The sequence below is a fragment of the Dasypus novemcinctus genome, chromosome 5 (assembly GCF_030445035.2).
Source record: "Dasypus novemcinctus isolate mDasNov1 chromosome 5, mDasNov1.1.hap2, whole genome shotgun sequence".
In the NCBI taxonomy this organism is placed as follows: Eukaryota; Metazoa; Chordata; class Mammalia; order Cingulata; family Dasypodidae; genus Dasypus; species Dasypus novemcinctus.
In genome coordinates this window covers 129,891,998-129,912,769 of record NC_080677.1, presented here as the reverse complement: position 1 = coordinate 129,912,769, position 20,772 = coordinate 129,891,998, and the positions used below count along the sequence as shown (strand labels likewise).

General features: G+C 39.4%; 1 protein-coding gene across 1 annotated transcript in view; it reads left to right on the top strand.

The window, feature by feature from the left end:
- LOC101427658 (zinc finger protein 624-like) overlaps positions 1 to 17,544 on the top strand; it is a 195,797-nt gene extending 178,253 nt beyond the window's left edge. The window contains exons 11-13 of the mRNA XM_071215524.1: positions 10,920 to 11,046; positions 15,064 to 15,216; positions 16,021 to 17,544. Coding sequence (XP_071071625.1) covers positions 10,920 to 11,046; positions 15,064 to 15,216; positions 16,021 to 17,033 — 1,293 coding nt within the window. The 3' untranslated portion in view covers positions 17,034 to 17,544. The remainder of the gene's footprint in view (positions 1 to 10,919; positions 11,047 to 15,063; positions 15,217 to 16,020) is intronic.
- The last annotated feature ends 3,228 nt before the right edge of the window (positions 17,545 to 20,772 follow it).

Genomic DNA, 20,772 nt, shown 5'->3' with positions numbered 1-20,772 from the left:
TTTTTTTTTAAAAATTAAAAAAAAAAAAGATGTAACAGAGACATGAAGAGGAAAGACAATGAGAGACACAAGAAACCAGGGAGCTGAGGTGGCTCAGGTATTGAGCTTGAGGTCCCATGTTTGGTTCCCAGTGCCTCCTAAAGAAAGAAGAGCAGACACAGAAAGCAAACATCAGATGGACACAGAGAGTGGACAGTGACCTCAAATGAGTGAGTGGTGGGGAGAATAAATAAATCTTTAAAAAACAGTGTTTAATTTTGAGGAGGCCCCATTATTTTTTCTTTTGTTGTGCATGCTTTGGGTTTAAGGTCCAAGAATCCACCACCTACCACAAGGTCTTTAAAGTGTGTCCCTACAAGGATTACTACCGAATACCAGCTGATGATGTAACTAGAAAATGACCTTGAATAAAAGGGTCAACTCAGACCAGCAGAATATCTCAGTCTACATATAATATCAGGAGTTAAAAATGCTTTTTGACCTGAATAAAAGGGGAAAATGGAAAGGACAAATGAGTTTGTATGGCTATGAGTCTCCAAAAAAGAGCCAGGAGGTCATCAGAAGGGTTGCCCTTATGCACACCTCAGCACAGTCCCAGAGACAGATAAAATAGATACAACCCCACGTATTGGTTCTTCTGAGGGCTACAGAGACCCACACGTTCTATGGTCCTGGCAGATGGAGTTCAGTGCCATGTCAGTTGGTCCTACTTTGGAGTTTGTGTTTCTGTGCAATGGAGCTGGACTTAGATGTGATCTTTGTTCACAAGCCTCTCCTGTTACTTTTACTGGACCTGTGGTTGGTGCTGGGGTTTAGTGTATACCCAGGGGACCTGAATCTCTGGACTATCCGTGTGATAGCCAGGCCCTGGGCCTCAACAGACTAGCAACTCCTACACTCTTGTTTATTGGACTTAACCCACTCAGCTAACATGGAGGTGAAGAAGGTCAACCACCACACCAGAGAACCAGGAGTGCCTACAACTGAAAGCAGAATTGTATCCATCATCCATGTGGAATCTAAGCCCCCTCTTGATATAGATGAAGAGTGGACACAACCATTCCAGGGTCCACAGGATGGAGGAATAGAGTATGGATTAGAGTGGACTTACTGATATTCTATTAATGAACTATTGTGATTAGTAATGGAAGAAAATGTAGCACTGATTTGGAGAAAGTGGCCTTGGTAGCTGCTGAGGGTAGGGAGTGGGAAGAAGAGACATGATGTGGGGGCATTTTCAGGACTTGGAGCTGTCCTGGGTGGTACTGCAGGGACAGTTACTGGACATTGTATATCCTCCCATGGCCCACTGGGTGGACTCGGGGAGAGTGTACAGTATAATGTGGACCATTGACCATGTGATGCAGCAGTGCTCAGAGATGTATTCACCAAGCATAATGAATGTCCTATGATGATGGAGGATGTTGTTGTTATGGGAGGAGTGGGGTGGGGGAGAGTGGGAGGTATATGGGGACCTCATATTTTTTTAATGTAACATTAAAAAAATAAAGACACAAAAAAAGATGTGTCCCTACATTTTCTCCCAGGAGTTTTATGGTCCTGGCTTTTATATTCAGGTCTGATCCATTTTTAGTTGATTCTTGTATAAGAAGTGAGATTGGGTCCTGTTTCATTTTTTTGGTTAATAGATATCCAGTTCTCCCAGCACCATTTGTTGAAGAGACTGTGTTGTCCAATTAACATGGACCTGGTAGGTTCGTCAAAAATAAGTTGACTGTAGAGGTGAGAGTTCACTTCTGAACTCTCAGTTCTGTTGCACTGATCAATGTGTCTATCTTTATGCCAGTACCATACTATTTGACCACTGTAACTCTGTAATATGTTTCAAGGTCAGGCAGTGAAATTCCTCCCATGTCGCTCTTTTTTTTTAGAATGCTTTTGGCAATTTGGGTGCACTTTCCCTTCCAAATGAATTTGGTAATTGTCTTTTCTATTTCTGTAAGTAGGCTGTTGGAATTTTTTTTTTTTATACAATCATGTTAATTCCTATTTACTTTTAAAAAGTCATTTTATTTATTTATCCCCCACCCCCACTGCTTGCTCGCTGTCTGCTCTCTTATGTCCATTCACTGTGCATTCTTCTATGTCTGCTTGTCTCCCTTTGTTAATCTTGTTGTGCCAGCTCTCCACAGGGGCAGACCATCAGTTTTCCGTGGGTGTGGGCCATCAGCTCTCCACTGGCATGGGCCAGCTTGCCTTCACAAGGAGGCCCTGGGAGAAGAGAGTCCTGTGCCTTTCTGGTCTGCTATCTTCCCAGAAGTCCAGCATGTCTTTTTAATATCCCTTATCTCTTTAGTTCTATTTTCCTTCAACTACTTGAATGAATTTAGGAGTTTTCTGTAAACATCATTGATTAGGTCTCTTCAATCCTGTGTCTCATCAGGATTGGTTGGTTCTTGTTTTTTTTCCTTTGGCTGGGCTATATCTTACTGTTTCTTTATATGGCTAGTAATTTCTTGCTTATGTCTAGGCATCAGTTTATTTTGGTGATCTTGCTCTATTAGTTAATTTCTCTTTCTTGCCTAGTGGTTTTGTGTCACACCTCTTCTTTGATTTTTAGTTCAGTTTTTCCTGAAACTTTGAAATTGCCCTGTTTAAGTTATCAAAACAGGGCCACAGGTCCACTAATGGGGCACAGACCAGATCAACAGGGCCTGTGAAAGGAATGAGAGACAATCCTTTTCTTCCATCACTTTCCTTTCTGGCTGGCAGATGGTGCTCTTCAGTAAACGTTTTCATGAAGATGGATCTTTCAGTTACCACTGACTGGATTTTCATAGCCAGCAATTCAAAGCTGGTGGGGTATGCTGTTTAAAATTGCCGAAGAGTGGGAAGCAGATGTGGCTCAAGTGATTGGGCTCTGCCCACCACATGAGAGATCTCTGGTTTGGTTCCTGGTGCCTCCTAAAGAAGACAGCAAGCTGGCACAACTGGCAGGTGTGGCAAGCTGATGCAACAAGAGACACAAGAAGAAAAAATTATGAGAGACACAGTAAAGCAGGGAACAGAGTTGGCTCAAGCAATTAGGCGCCACCCTTCCGCATTGGAGGTCCCAGGTTCAGTTCCTGGTGCCTCCTGAAGAACAAGGAAGATGAACAGACACAGCAAGTGCACACAATGAGGGGTGAGAAAAAATAAATTAATAAACCTTTAAAAAATTTGCCAGAAGCAACTACACTCTGCCCTATACCACACCCTCTCTCTTCCCAGGAAGGAATATGTCCTTTCCCTTTTCTGTTGACCAATCAGCCATAGGTCTTACTGAAGCTTTTGACCTGGAGGGTGGGGAACGGGTGGCGTTCCCAGCTGCAGGAGATAGTAACTCATGGTTTTCCTTTTGGTCTCTCTCTGTCCCCAGTCCCTCCAGGATGATGCTTACAGCATTCTTCTCATTTCTAGATCCTCAAAGCAGCTCTCTCAGACAACTGCTGCCTCTTTTCCCATGTTTTGTAAGAGCTGCACCATGCCTGACCTAATACAATACCATTTTCCTGGATCTGTTCTCAATGCATGTTTTTTCAGTGGATAAAATGATTTTGAAATTTATAAGGAAGAATAAATATTCCAGGAAATGTACAATAGCTTGAAAAATAAGAGGTGGGATAACTTGTCCTCCAGGTGTTACAACATGGCACATTGTATATATATTTAGATAGCATACCAAAATAGAGTGTTCAGAATATATAGAGTCACATAAATGAAAGTCTATATGCAAAGGTTGTAGGTTGGCACAATATAGAGGAGAAAGAAATGGTGTATTTAGTAGTGTTGCATGATTGGGTATCTATATGGATTTAAATAAAGTAAGATGCCAATTTTCATCTATCGAATTACATTGCAAATACAAATGTAAAAAACCCCAAGGTTATTTGTATAACTTGAAGAACATTGTCTTAGGAGAAAGAGAAATCTGGAATCAGTTTGGAAATGATTAATAGATTTGATTAAATAGATGGGTCAGAATTTCTACATAGCAAAAAACAAATGATAAAGTGGGAGAAAACTTTTGCCAGTCAGTCAAAGATTTATTAACCTGAATATAAGAAGAATTCATTCAAATTATAAGAGTCCACTAGAATATATTCTTCTGTGGCTCTTTTTCTTCCTTTCTCTGTATGCATTCCATTTAAAAAGGACTCCAGTAAGAGGATTAAGACCCTTTCAGAGTGAGGTGTGTCACACTTTACCTTAAGAAACCTCATCAAAAGGACCTACGTACAATAGGTCCACAATCACAGGAATGGATTAACTTTAAGAATATGATATTCTCAGGTACCTACTATTCTAAACTACCACATCTGTCTTTCTTGATTGACCCCATCTGGTTATACAGATCAGTATACCCTAAAGGTGAAGAAACTAGAGGTATAAAAGCCTCACAGAAACAAAGAGGGGTGGGGATGGGACTTTGCTGCTATATTACAGGACAGGTCCCAGAACTGAAAAGGATAAGGAAAAGGGGGTGCTGAGTGAGGGAGAAAATGTAAGTGAATCACAGAAGCTGGGTAGAAAATTTGTACAAAATCAAACAACAGGTTAAGATTCCTGGAGAAGGAAGAAAGGAAAGGACACTTTCCCCTAGAGGTGAAGCATTTGCACAAACATTGAAATCATAAATATTTTTTTGCATATCCAGAACAAGAAACAGATGAAGAAAAGCTGAGTAAATCTGAGCAATTAAATACATAATACCCTAGTTGTCCAGAATAAGTTGGACCCAGTGTGACAGTTTGAGATTATTTCATGAATCCCAAAAAGGGAAAGATTATCTATTCTTCTGGGTGTGACACCCTCTGATTGTATTAAATTCAATTGAGGGGCCCTTGATTAGATTACTTAATAAGATTGCTACAGAGCTTTTTATTGGACTGTCAGTGAGGTAAGACTCAGGTTAAGTGCCCATCCCCTTGCTGGGTAAGATATAAATGGACACTCAGACAAACACAGGAAGTGAGCATTGCCATTTTTTATCCTGCTATGTGATGAGGGTTATAAAGCTGAGGCCCCTGGGGAGAGATGAGCCATTTGCCTCATAGGTTACAGCAGAACTTGGAAAGAGGCTGAACAGCCAAAACTGATAGAGGAAGCCATAAGAGACAAGCCCTGTGCCAGCTTGCAGCTGAAAATGGGATGAAAGTGGAGCAGCTGGGCCTAAGAGAGGAAACACAGAGCGAAAAGGAGACCAGGCAGAGACCACCCACCATTATTGCTTCAGTACATGGCAGTTGACTTTGTTGAAAGGCACCTCTTATGGTGCCTTGCATTGGACTTTTCTCAGCCTTGGAACTCCAAATAAATCCCCATGATAAAAGCCTATAGAATTCTGGTATTTCACATCGGCAACCCTTTGGCAAACTAAGAACCAGACACATGAATTTTATCAACAATAAAACTGTACAAAAGAGGGAGAAAACTTCAGGCTTAACACATCAAAATGCTCACACATCAGCACGAAATTACAAGCATACTAAGAAACAGGATGACATAGTTCAGCCATGAGCAAAAATTAAAACTTCAAAAGAGATTGAGAATTTGGAACAACTAATCAAAGTTCAAACCAGTTTCCTAAATTCATGGAGATGAAGGCTAATATGGATATAGAGATAAAGGATGTTATAAAGACAATGTGCGAGCCTAAAGAAGAATTTGAAAGTTTAGAAAGAGACATAACAGAAAGTATGGGGATAAAAGCCACAATCATGGATATAAAAAATACACTAGACACACCAGCAGATTTGACAGGAAGGCAGAGAAAAGAATTAGTGAACTACCAGGCAGGACAATTGATCATACAGCCAGAATAGATAGAGAAAAAATAGAAAAAAATTATCATTGTCTCAGGGAATTGTGTGACTGCATGAAGTATACAGATATAGGCGTCATGGATGCCCCAGAAAGAATACAGAAGGGAAAAGGAACAAAAAAAATATTTGAGGAAATAATGGCTGAAAATTTCCCAACTCTTATGAAAGACATAAATATGCATATCTGAGGAACACAACGTTCTCCAAACAGAATAAACCTTAATAGACCCACTCTGAGACACATGCTAATCACAAGGGGAAATGCCAGAGATTAAGAGAGCATTCTGAAATGAGGCTGAAAAAATAAATTTGTCACTTATGAATGATCCTCAAAAAAATCCCGTCACTTTCTCATCAGAAACCATGGAGGAGAGAAGACAGTGGTATGATCTATTTAAGGAACTAAAATAGAAAAACTACCAGCCAAAATTCTTTATCTGACATAACTGCCTTTCATAAAGGAGGGGGTGTTTAAAATGTTCAAATATAAACAGAAATGGAGACAGTTGATCAACAAAAGACCTGCTCCACAAGAATTACTAAAGGGAGTTCTGTAGGTTGAAAGGAAAAGACAAGAGTGGCTTGGAGTAGTGTGAAGAAATAAAGATCTTCAGTAAATATAACTAAGTATAGGTGCAAAACCCAATAGTACTGTATCCTCAGTATAAAATATACTCTTAATTGTCATGAATCAGAAAACAATTGAACTAGACAAAGGTATATTACCTGTATTAGTCAGCCAAAGAGGTGCTGATGAAAAGTACTAGAAATCTGTTGGCTTTTATAAAAGGTATTTATTTGGGGTAAAAGCTTTTAGTTACAAAGTGCTGAAGAGTCCAACTCAAGGTACCATAAGAGGTGCTTTGTCACCAAAGTCTGTTGCCACATGGTGAAGCAAGATGGTTGCCAATCTCTGCGAAGGTTCAGCTTTTCTCTTCCTGTTAAGGCTCCGTGGGCCTAGCCTCTTCTGATCTCAGCTGTAGGCTGGAGGGCTTGTTTCTTTCTAGGCCTTCTCAACTGCTTAGGGCTCTCGTGTCTTCAGCTGCAAACTATCAGGCAAATGACTCAGCTCTTCCTGGGGCTTTAACTTTTTGAGCCTTTTTTCTGTCACATGGCAGGACTGAAATGATCAAGTTCTCTCCTCTTATGTATCTATGGAGCTCCCTTTCTTCCTGCAGCAACTTCTGTGTGTTGAAGTCGAATCAAAGCCCTAATCTTAACATAATTTAATCAAAGACATCTCAGCTGAATCTAAAACAATCAAACGGGATCACGTGCAGAAGAACAGACCAGTTTATAAACATAATCTCTCTTTTTGGAATTCATAAATAATCTCAAACTGCCACATTACCTGATAATGGACACTCAAAATATTAAAAGGTAATGTGGGGAAGCGGCTGTGGCTCAATTGATGGGGCTCCCATCTACCATATGGGAGGCACTGGGTTCACTTCCCAGGGCCTCCTTGTGAAAGCAAGCTGGCCCACGTCTGCGGAGAGCTGACGGCCCACGCCTGCAGAGAGCTGGCACAGCAAGATGACGCAACAAAGGGAGACAAACAGACACAGAAGAGCACACAGCGAATGGACACAGAGCAGACAGCAAGCAAGTGGCAAGGGGGGGGATAAATAAATAAAATAAAACTTTTAAAAAAAAAGGTAATGTGGAAGAAAAGCAACATAAAGAGGGGAAACAGAGGGATCTGGGCTCAGAAAACATATATGCTATTGAAGGTAAGTTCACATCTTTTAAAAATAGTAGCTTATAGGTTGTGTAATGCAAATCCCAGGGTAACCACAAGGAAAGTATTTTAAAAACATATGGAAACAAAAATGAGGGGTAAAGTCAGAAAAATCACAGAAAATCTACTACACATAAATGTGATTCCAGTAAAGGAAAAGAGAGACAAAAAAGTATGAAATATAAAAACCAAAGGGCAGGGAAGTGGACTTAGCTCAACTGATAGAGCATCCGACTCCTATATGGAAGGTCCAGGGTTTGATCCCCAGGGCCTCCTGACCTGTGTGGTAAGCTGGCCCACACGCAAGGATTCCATGCCATGCAGCAAAAGTGCAAAGCATACCCCATAAGGAGAGCCACCCCATGTGAAAATAGTGCAGCCCACCCAGGAGTGATGCCGCACATGGAAAGTTGACGCAGCAAGATGACGCAACAAGAAAGAGACGAAGTTTCCCAGTGCCGCCAGATAATGCACGTGGACACAGAAGAACACACAGCGAATGGACACAGAGAGCAGACAATGGGGGGGAAGGGGAGAGAAATAAATCTTTAAACAAAAAACAGAAAGGACAAAAATGGCTGAAGTAGTGCCCTTACATTAAAAGCATTGAAAGTTAATGGATTAAATTCTTCAGGCAATGCTCACAGACTGGCAGAAGGGATAAAAAAGCATCATCCAACTTTATGTTGTTTACAAGAGACTCACCTAACACCCAAAGACACAAATAGATTTTAAGTGAAAGGATGGAAAAAGATATACCATGCCAAGAGTAACCAAAAAGAGCTGGAGTATCTATACTAATATTAGACAAAATAAACTTAATTCAAATGCTGTTATTATCAGACAAAGATGGACATGATATATTAATAAAAGGGGCAACCAAGAATAAATAACAATCAATATTTATGTACCTACAGTGGTACCCCAAAATACATGAGGCAAACACTAGCAAAACTGAAGAGAGAAATATTCATCTCTACAGTAATAGTTGGCAATTTCAATACAATGCTCTAATCAGTAGACAGAACATCAAGACAAAAAAAAGGAAACAAAGGACTTGAATAATGTGATAAATGAACTGACTCTAATACACATCTCCAGAATATTGCATTCCAGGACAGCAGGATATGCATTCTTCTCAAGTGCTCATAGATCGTTTTCCAGGATAGACTATATGTTCGGTCAAACAACATGTCTCCATAAATTTAAAAAGGTTGAAATTATACAAAGCATATTCTCTGATCATAATGGAATGAAGCTGGAAATCAAGAACAGAGAACTGGATAATCCACATATATGGAAGTTAAATAACAGTCTTAACCAATCAATTAATCAAAAAAGAAATTACAAAGGATATCAGTAAATATGTAGAGATGAATGAAAATGAGAACATAACATCTCAAAAGTTAGGAGAATGCGGTGACGGCACTACTGAGAGGGAAATTTATAGCCCTAAATGCAAACATTAGGAAGGAAGAAAGAACTAAACTTAAAGCCCTACTGCACACCTGAAAGAACTAGAAAAAGAACAGCAAACTAATCTGAAAGCAAGCAGAAGGAAAGAAAAAGTTTGGAGTAGAAATAAAAGAAATAGAACTTAAAAAAACGATTAGAAAGCATTAACAAAACCAAATATTGGTTCATTGAAAACATCAGTAACATTGACAAACTCTTATCTAAACTGACAAGAAAAAGAAGAGAGAAGATGAAAATGAGTAAAATCAGAAATAAGGGGGCAGATATTACTACTGATGCCCAGAAATGAAAAGGATCATAACAGGATACTATGAACAACTGTATGCAAGCAAATTAGAAAACTTGCATGAATACGACAAATTCCTAGAAACACACAACCTAAACTGACTCTAGAGGAAATAGAAGATCTCAACATACCAATCACAAGTAAAGGGATTAAATCAGCCATCAGAAAACCTCCCAACAACAAATAAAGCCCAGGACCAGATGGTTTCCAAGAAGAATTAATACAAATCCTACTGAAACTCTTACAGAAAATTGAAGAGGGGGAACAGTGCCAAATTCATTCTATGACGCCTACATCACCCAAATACAAAAGCCAGATAAAGATACTACAAGAAAAGGAAATTTTAGATCAGTCTCTCTAATGAATATAAATGTAAAAATCTTCAATAAAATACTTGAAACCAGAATCCAACAGCACATTAAAAGAATTATACACCACAATCAAATGGGTTTTATGTCAAGTATGCTTGGGTATTTCAACATAAGGAAATCAATTAAAATAATACACCATTTTAAGAAAATAAGGGAAAAAACACAATTATCTCTATGCAAAAAAGACATTTTTAAAAGCCATCCAAATTGGAACGTAAGAAGTGAAAGTTTCAGTATTTTCAGATGCCATGATCCTATATATAGATCTACAAAAATCTACAAATAAGTTAACAAAGTCATAGGGACTTTGTCAATTTGGACATAATTTCTGTTTGTGCTGATGGTAAATTTTGAAAATGAATGGAGATACTGGTAGCACAACATTGTGAGTGTAATTAACAGCACTGAAGTATATATGTGAATGTGGTGGAAAGGGTAAATTTTAGATCATATATATGTTATCAGAATAAAAATTAAAAGACATTTACTGTACAACAGTGAATTTTACTATAAATGACTGTAGATAATAGTACAGTTATATATTCTTTAATGAATTGTAACAAGTATCACACTAATGCAAGGTGTCAATAATAGGATAGTATACTGGATAAAATACATCCTAATGGAAACTATGGACCACAGTTATTGCTACAATTAATAATACTCTTTCATGAATTGTAATCAAGGTACCATACTAATGCTAAGTGTTAATAATGGGGGATGGTACATGGGACTGTTGTATTTTCTCCATGATTTTTCTGTAAACCTTCATTTCTCTAATTAAACATTTTTTTTAAAAAATTGAAAAATATTTTTTGCCCCATCAGCATGTATGGCTTTGTAAGCTTTGGTATATCCAACAATGGAATGAAATGCAACTTATTAAAAAATTAGTTTGCCTCCATATGTTAACTTATTAATAGAAGTCTGTGGCACATTGAATGAAGCAAGTTCACACGCACATACAAAGGAAAGTAAACCCATACTATGGCTATATGTATGTAGTTTCAAAGCACATGAAAAATCACATGGAGGGATATGCAGTGATTAATAGCAAAACCAAGCAATTGAAGAGGGAAAGGAGCAGTTCCCCAAGGAGGAGACTGCTGAACAGACAAAAACAGTGTCTACTACAAAAGTCTTTAAAATTATTGATAAGAAGAAGCTGGAGATATTTTGAGGCAATCAAAATTGTATATGTATTATGTTTATCATTTCAGTTACCTCTTTCTTTTGAGGATGTTGCCATTTATTTCACACAGCAAGAATGGCAGTATCTAGAGGCGTGGCAGAAGGAGCTTTACCAGCATGTTATGAGAACCAATTACGAGACTCTTGTTTCTCTAGGTAAGAAATAGTCAACTTTGTGTAAGTTATGGAAGTGGATCCTTATGAGGCCTTAGTTACTTGATCTTCCTGGATGTCAGATAGCAAGATTTCTTAGAAATTATTGAGAAGGTATTTTTACCCCATATATATATTTTTTAAATTTATCCCACCCCCACTTGTGGCTTGTTTGCTGTCTGCTTTTTGTGTCCATTCGCTGCATGCTCTTCTGCTCTTCTGTGTTTTTTTTTTTTTTTTTTTTTTTTGCTTGTCTACCTTATTGTTGCATCACCTTGCTGAGTCGACTCTCCACAGCACCTGCGGGCCAGGCAGTGGTGCCTGGGCAAGCCTGCCTTCACAAGCAGGCCCTGGGACGCAAACCCAGGGCCTCCCATATGGTAGATGGGAGCCCAACTGATTGAGCCACAACCACTTCCCTACCCCATATTCTTTTGTCAATACTTCTGTAAATATACCTGTTCCTTACTCAAGGGTAGATACTGTTACGTGAGAATATTTGAGATGACATGAAATGTAAGGTGGTTAGAGGTGACTAAATAAGTATATGTCAGGGCTTTTAATCAGTATATACTCTGATGTTGCTGTGATTTTCTACAGAGGAGCATGCCTAACTCATATTCATAATGTACCCTGTATATCTTAAGGCTACCTCACGATTTTCACAGTGGGGACTCTTTACCTCAAAAAGTTAATGTTATTCTTTTCGGGAATGAGATTTTGTGAAGCTATATAATGAGGTGTTTAACTGTGGTTATCTCTAGAATGGTTTTGATAATAGATGTTCTTTATGGTCTTTTTGCTTATTTGCTCTTTGTATTTATCTTTTTTTATTTATCAGACATTATATTTGGCTAGTAAGATCGCAAATTAGTACAGCCACTTTGGAGAGCAAATTTGGTAACATATAGCTAAAGTGGAAGACAGATTTGTCCTGTAACCAAGCAGTTCACTTGGTGATCTATAAACTCTGCACAAGATCAGAGAAGCATGTCAATAAACAGAAAGAAGACAAATTGTTATATATTCATATAAGAAAATATTCGAATGAACCTTAGTTTTTTCAAGATGGAGAAATTTTGAAAACTTAATTTGAAAAGAAAAAGCAAGTTGTAGAATGATACAGTACCATTTGAGCAAACTTTAAAACCAGCATACAGTATTTTGTTTATTCTTTTTTTAAAAGATTTTGTTTTCTTTTTCTCTCCCCTTCCCCCCCACCCCAGTTGTCTGTTCTCTGTGTCCATTTGCTGCATCTTCTTTGTCTGCTTCTGTTGTTGTCAGCGGCACAAGAATCTGTGTTTTCTTTTTGTTGCGTCATCTTGTGTCAGCTCTCCGAGTGTGCGGCACCATTCCTGGGCAGGCCGCGCTTTGTTTTGCGCTGGGCAGCTCTCCTTATGGTGCGCACTCCTTGCGCGTGGGGCTCCCCTATGCGGGGGACACCCCTGCTTGGCACAGCACTCCTTGCGCGCATCAGCACTGCGCATGGGCCAGCTGCACACAGGTCAAGGAGGCCTGGGGTTTGAACCACGGACCTCCCATGTGGTAGATGAATGCCCTAACCACTGGACCAAGTCCGCCTCCATCTTTTTTTTTTTTTTTTAATAAAAACTTGAATGGGAATGTTCATCACCCAAATTCAAGGTAGTGATTATCTCTGGAAAGGGGCAAACAGGGGCTTAAACTGTATCCTTAATGTTTCACATTTTTTAAAAAATCTGAAATGTCAGCGTGGTAAGATTTTACAAAATTAGATGAAACCCAGCTATTTGTATTATAGTCTTATTTTTCTCTCTGCTAGAAACATTTTTAATAAGTAATGAAAGCATGTTTTTTTTAAAAATCCTTCTGACCAAATTTTTGCTGCAGCCAATTTGCTCTAAAGTTGAACCCCTAAGAACTGACTGTTAATAAGTGACTACTAATAATATTGCTGTCAGAGAAGAGACATAGATATGCATAAGCAAGCATAAAGTTTTTCATTGTTGTTACTGATAGCTAGACATCAATACATGTAGTTAAAATTTGAAGTGACTTAACTGTCCAACATTAAAAGTTTGATTAATTTCTTTTAATATATCATGCATTAAAAACAAGTGGGGTGGGGTGGGTGTAGCTTTAGTGGTTGAGTGCCTGCTTTGCATGTATGAGGTCCTGGGTTGAATGTCCACTACCTTCTAAAAAAAAAAAAAAGAAGTTGGGAGACTAGCAAAATGAGAAAAAGCATATTGATTTATATAAAATATAAAATATTTTTAAAAATACTTTCTGTACTGTCTACATCCTTGATATCTGCCCTTCCTAATTGAGGTCCAAGCTGTAGGGGCTTAAAGGCACTCAGATGACCAGGTGGGGGCTGTAGCCTGAGTAGGGATGAGCTCTGCCATGTTGGGAAATTCCAGTCAGAATCATTGACAGAACAGGGATAGGACCTTTTTTTATTTCCTCCTAAGTACAAGTGTGCCTGTTCATCTTAGTTTGGGGCTGAGTGGTGGCATTCTACCATTCCATGTTCCCTCTGCTTTGTCACTGTACAAACCACAAGGTTTGTCTTCATGTTCCTTTGTACCAGCTGGGGGGCAGGTGCAAATGGACGGGAAGGACAAGCACTCTCTCCCTGTGGCCTATTTCTCTAAATAAGCTGTTGGAATCTTGATTGGTACTTCATTGAATCCATAATCAATTTGGGTAGAATTGACAGCTTCACAATGTTTAGTCTTCTAATCTGTGGTCAGAGTGTCTTTCCATTTGATTTTTTTAGCAGTGTTTTGTAGTTTTCTGAATACAGAAATTAACTACATTAATTAAATTAATTCCTAGCTATTTGAGTCTTTTTGTTGCTATTGTAAATGGAATTTTTTTCTTGATTTCCTTCTCAGCTTGCTCATTACTAGTATATAGAAACACTACTGATTTCTGTGTGTTGATCTTGTATCTTGCCACTTTGCTTAACTCATTTATTAGTTCTAATTGGTTGGTTGTAGATAGTTTGGGATTTTCTAAATAGAGAATTATGTCATCTGCCATTAGTGAGAGTTTTAGTTTCTCTTTTCCAATTTGGATGCCTTTTATATATTTTTCTTGCCTAATTGCTCTAGCCAGAATTTCTAGCACAATGTTGAATAATAACAATGGTTACAGTGAGCATGGAGACTGATGGAGAAAGGTTTCCCATCAATTGCGCCACCTCAATTCCTGGTTTCTGCTGCACTTCACCTTGACTCTTCCCTTGTCTTCTTTTGATGCATCATCATCTTGCTGCATGACTCACTTGTGCGGGGCACTGGCTTACCCCCAGGCACTCACATAAGCACTGGCTTGCCGTGCAGGCACTGGCTTACCACGTGGGCACTTACGCATTCACTTGTGTGGGCACTGGCTCACCATGCAGGCGTTCACCCGGGCATTGGCTTGCTGCACAGGCATGCTTTCTTTTCTTTTTCACCAGGAGGCCCCAAGGATTGAACCCAGGTCCTCCAATATGGTAGGTGGAAGGTCTATCACTTGAACCACATCCACTTCCCCAGTTCACGAATTTAAAGTGTAGAATTCAGTGGCTTGTCAATGTATTCACAGAATTGTACAACCATCACCACTGTCGAATATCGCACAACTTCATCACCCCGAAAAGAAACCCTGTACCCATCAGCAGTCACTCACCATTTCCTCCTCTCCCTACCCCTATATTACTAATCTACTTTATGTTTCTGTGGATTTATTCTAGACAATTTCATATAAATGGAATAATACAATACATGGCCTTTTGTGGCATTATTAGATAAATGGAAACCATGCAAAACTGAAAGAACACAACAGGTTTCATATGTCCTTATAAATTAGGAAGCACTGTTGGTACATAGTCAGTTTTGTTCCTCTTTGTGTAAACCTATACCCCATTATTTTTTTGACATATCTTCTCATATGTTGTCCCAAGAGTGAATTTTGAGAAATTTAGAAAAAACTTTTGTTAAATTTAGTGCTCAAGGAAATCAAATTACCCTGTCTGACTTCTCTGTGCAGATGATGAAATTCCCAAACCGGAACTAATATCCTGGATTGAAGAAGGAAGCGATCCCTTAAGAAATTGGGAAGAATCACAGAAATCAGAAAATATTATTTGTTCCTCTGCTGATACGCATTTTGATCCAGATATCGAGGGGCAGCTGTTTTGGGGTGAGTGCTAAGAAATCAGGGCCCTGACCTTAAGATGTCACATTCAAGTTTCTTGGTCCCAGGTCTCTGATCATGTCTTCCTGTTTGACCAGGCTGAGGCTTGACTTCTGGTACATTCTAGTGAAAGTCAGTAAGCATAGTGGCTAGGAGTGGATTCTGGAGCCTCTTCTGGATGACCTCGGGAAAGTCATTTAATATACCTTGATTTCGATTTCATGGTTTATAAAATGAAGACAATAAAAGTACCTACATTATAGGATTGTCATGAGGATTCAATGGGCTAATGTATGTAACATGTTAAAATGCTATCTGGCACACAGAAAGAGCTCAAGAACTATAAGGTATTCTTAGTAGTAGTTGAGAAAAGATCAAACTCAGGGTCTAGTCCTACAGAGTCTTGTGACCAAAATTGCTTCCTTCCTATCTGGAAGCATTTGCCTCTGTTTAAATGCTTAAAATTGGCTCACATCTTTTGTTGCTTGTCGTAATTGAAGCGTCTGAGATTTTTGGATTCTTAGAGGTAATTATTAAAGCAGGGAAATAGAAAGCCAAATGGAAGCATGATTCTAAGAAATTATGGTTCTACAATATGCCTGTTCACTTTAGGTGTGGCACACTGTCACCAGATTCCTTTGGGTCATGTAATATAACCACAGTTATATGTATATGATTGTGTAGCTTAGTGGAAGCTAGATTTCTAGGCTATGAAAGGTCACTATTAGGGATCACTTTACTGATGACATAAATCCTCATGTGCTATAGGATCAACAAGAATACTGAATGAAATTTTGTTTTCAATTTCAGGAAGCCAACAAACTGAAAATTCAAAAGAAATTAAATGCCATTTCAAATTAGATCCTCTTCCCAATCAGTATTCCTTTATACCCTTATTGGACCACAGATGCACCAAGACTTTTCTCCAGAAGAACAACATGCAGGCACACCAGTGCCAGAACAGTGGAGAGAGCCCAGCTTCCTGTCCAGCATGCAGCGTGGCCTTGTCTGAGAAGTCTGAGCTCTCCAGTGAGCAGTCAGGAGAGAAGCTATCCCAGTCCCCTGACTGTGATGGCAGCTTCCTCCCAAAGGAGGACACAGAGGCTCGCCAGCACAACCACAGTGGGGAGAAGCCATTCTCTTGCCCCAAGTGCAATAAGTGCTTCCCCACAAGTTCTCAGCTAGCCATGCACTTCAGAGTACACACTGAAGAAAAGGCCTTGCAGTGTCTTAAGTGCAACAAGAGTTTCCATCTGAATGGCTTGCATTCAGATGATAAGCCCCTTAGGTGCCCAAAATGTGATATTACTCACTGGCGCAGACATACCAGAAAGAAGCCATTTTCTTGCAGTGAATGTGGCCGACGCTTCACCTACCATTGTAAGCTCCGCGACCACCTGAGAGTGCACAGTGGGGAAAGGCCTTTCCAGTGCCCCGAGTGTGGCAAGGGCTTCCGCATGAAGAGCGCTGTGAAGGCTCACCAGCACACCCACAGCAAGGAGAAGCCATACTCTTGTGCAGAGTGTGGCAAGGGATTTATCAGCCCGGGTCAACTCACTACACACTACAGAGTGCACACAGGGGAGAGACCTTTCCAGTGCCCCAAGTGTGACAAAAAGTTCCATGAAAAGAGATGCATGCTTAGCCATCTGCATATACATAGGCTTGAGAGGCCATTTTCCTGTGGAGACTGTGGCAAGGGTTTCATTGATAAGTCTGAACTTGCTGAACACATCAGATGGCATGCTAAATCTCATAGTGCTGATATTAAGAAGAAAAGGCTTAGTCAACTATTGGCAATGATAGAGGCTGATTGGAGTTGAGGGAGAGTAGGACATCCAAGGATGGAACAGAAGTTCCATCTGAGAAGCCACAACAGTACCTAAACCCAACTGGTAGACAGATTTAATGAACAGGGGCCCTTTATTGAGCAAGAATGTAATACTAGATAGAAATGTGAGAAACCACAAAGGATTTTCTTCTTTCAAACAACCAATTATATTTACTATCCATTGATAAAAAGAGATAAATGCTCTTTCTACCATCTTAAGAGGTAATGTCCACCCACCCACCCCAGCCAGGGCTAAGCCAGCTCTGAAATCCTAATTTGAATTAAGGCAGAATAAAACCCCTCCAGAACCATTCTCAAAGCTAAAGGGATGAAGATCGCGTGGCTGTTAAATGTCAGTTCTTCTTTCCTCCCCCCAGCATTTGATGCTAAACTATGGGTTTAAGTCCAGTCATTTTCATTGCAGGTGCTGACATAATAGTGGATGTGGTTTTGCTTCACTTATTTTGAAACTGATAGGAATAAAATAAGTTGTTTGAATTTTACTGTGTCTGTTTATGTGAATGCTGAAGTTTTACAGTAGGTTCCATAGTGATTATGCATAGTTCCTCCTAAGGAAAAGCTGACAATTTCGGCAAAATCTGGCTAATCAGAGTTCAGCAAACATAAAACTGCAAGTGCTAAAGAGTATGGAACTAGAACTTGGATAAGAGATTGGAGCAAGAGATAAAGATGGGAGTTCTAGAATAGAAATGCAATTTGAAGCTGAGAGACTGAATGAAATTCCCAAGAATGAATAAGCAGACAATTAAAAGCTGACTTAAGAAAAAAATAATGAAGATCAATGGTTTTATCAAGGAACAACAGTTTACTGTGGAGTGTGTTTCAGCAAATGTTAGAAATAAACTTGGTAGAGGTACAAGTCTAGAGAAAGGAAGAACATTGCACAAGCACCCAATGTTTTAAGTCTAGGGGCAAAGTTTTACTCCAAATGAACTTCTGACTTTCAGAGGGTTCATGTTCACATAAAAACAAAGGCAGAATTTAAATTCTGAGGGAAGACAAAAGATGAGATTGTAAATAAGCTATAATAAATATTACTATACATCAATAGTTCAAAAATAGTTTTCTCTGGAACATTGGCTCCCAAAATATTCTGCAAGGAAAGTATTATATGACCTATTAGTTTAAAGCTAAATAATTCTCCCACAACCACCACAGAGTCTGAAATATGTTTCTATACATTGTGAATTGCCAAGGGCAATAATGTGTAGCATATTCTGAATGTATTTGACATTGGGATTTCTTCTTTTCCCAAAAAAAAAAAAAAAACCCCTACATCCTGTAAAATGAGTTTTTCTGGACTCATTCTGAAAAGCATTGAAGAATAGTCTCGACTCCAACAAAGTAGCCCTCAATCTTAAGAAAAATGAGAATTCCAGGGAATGAATGAATGAAATTTTAGATGACAGAACTGACCTTTATGGGTGGTGTATCCTCTTGCCTCAAGTGGTGGGATGCTAACAAAGGTCACTGGTAATATTAAGAGACCACTGATTACATACAGGGATGCCGGTGGAAGGCTGAAACCAAGATTGCTCATTCCTGATGTAAAGAAACACTACTAGAGTTGGAATAGCTCAGGCAGGATGCTGTTCTCATGCAAAATAGGTTAGAAGGGGTAATAGTTGTCTGAGGGAGTCACTTTGGGAACTGGCAGACCAGGAGAGTGCCGCATGCATTGCCTGGGAAGGGTTGGGGCAGTGATGGAGAGGCCAAAGTTGATGCCCCCAGCTGGAAATCCCATCCATCCCCCACCATGGAGGCAAACCCTTTTGGTAAAACCTGAGGCTGAGTAGCCAATGGAGTAGGGGGAAAGTACAAATTCCTCCCTGCAGGATGTGGAGGTCTGAGTGTGGTTTCTCTTTGGCAAATGTTACTACCATAATTCACTCGTTCAGAAAAGCCAGTGAAAACCAAATGATTCATCTTCGTGGAAGGGTTTGCTGAAGAGCACCATGTGCTGGCCAGCCGGTAAAGTGGAGGAAGACAGCCTTGTCTCTCCTGTTTCTTTCCCAGGCACCATAGATCTGGTCTTTGCCCCATTAATGGTTCCCTGCCCTGTTTTGATTACTTAAACAGGACAACTTAAAGTTTTAGAAAAAGTTAAACTAAAAATCAAAGGAGAGCTGTGAAAACCACTAGGCAAGAGGTAGTCCCATTAGTCAAATTTTTTCTTTTGTTTTTGTGCTTTGGGTGTAAGGTCCAAGAAACCATCACCAACCATAATATCTTGAAGATGTTTCCCTATATTTTCTTCTAGTTTTATGATTCCAGTTTTTATATTTAGGTCCTTGATCCATTTTTAATTAATATTTGCATAAGGTATGTGATAGTGGTCCTCTTCCTTTCTTTTAGATATGGATATCCAGTTTTCCAAGCATCATTTTTTGAATAGACTGTTTCTGACCCAACTGAGTAGGTTTAACAGTCCTGTCAAAAATTACATGACCAAGGAAGCAGATTTGGCCCAATGGATAGGGCATCCGCCTACCACATGGGAGGTCCAAGGTTCAAACCCAGGGCCTCCTGACCCATGTGATGAGCTGGCCCACGTGCAGTGCTGATGTGCACAAGGAGTGCTGTGCCACGCAGGGGTGTCCCCCACGTAGGGGAGCCCGAAGCGCAAGGAGTGTGCCCCGTAAGAAGAGCCGCCCAGTGCGAAAAAAGTGCAGCCTGCTCAGGAATGGGGCCACACACACGGAGAGCTGATGCAGCAAGATGACACACACAAAAAAAGAGGCACAGATTCCTGGTGCCGCCGCTGACAAGAATACAAGTGGCCACAGAAGAATACACAGTGAATGGAGACAGAGAGCAGACAACGGGGGCGGGGGGGTGGGGAAGGGGAAATTTAAAAAATCTTTTAAAAAAATCACATGACAATAGATGTGAAGGTCTATTTCCAAACTCTCAATTTCATTTCATTGGTCAATCTATTTTTATACCAGTACCATGCTTTTTTACCAGTAGAGTTAGATAATATGCTTTAAAATTGGGTAGTGAGAATCCTACAACTTCATTAATCTTTTAAAAAATATTTTTGGCTATTTGTGGACCATTACCATTCCAGATAAATTTGATAATTAGTTTTTCCAATTCTGCAAAGACAGATATTGGAAATTTTATCTGGATTGTGTTTAATCTGTGAATCATTTTGGGCAGAATTAACATCTTAATGATATTTAGTCTTCCAACCCCTGAACATGGAATATCCTTCCATTTATTTAGATCATCCTTTGTTTCCTTTAGCAATGTTTTATAGGTTTCTAAATACAGGTCCTTTACATCCTTGGTTAAGTTTATTCCTAAATATTTGATTCTTTAAATGACTATTGTAAATGGAATTATTTTCCCTGACTTGTCTCTCAGTGAGAAGGTGATTTACTGTGAGTGCACAAGCAAGGAACTGGGAAAATCTTCCCAAAACAAGTTCAAAGTGAAAATGGTAGCTAGGGTTTTTATTGGCAAAGGAGAGTAGTAGGAGAAAAGAAAAACAAGTGAGTCAGGGGTCTTGTGAGGACGGTACATGCAATTTGTTAGTCCTGCATTGTCTCAAACACATTCAACTTGTCTCTGGTTTCAGCAGCTAAAAAGCCATAGTTTAGATATTGTTGTGGAGGTGCAAGTTCTTCATGGCTCCTTTCTCAGTCAACTGCTGAAGGATATCAAATTTTTTGTCTCTGAGGAAAGCTAAAGATTTACTAGGTCAT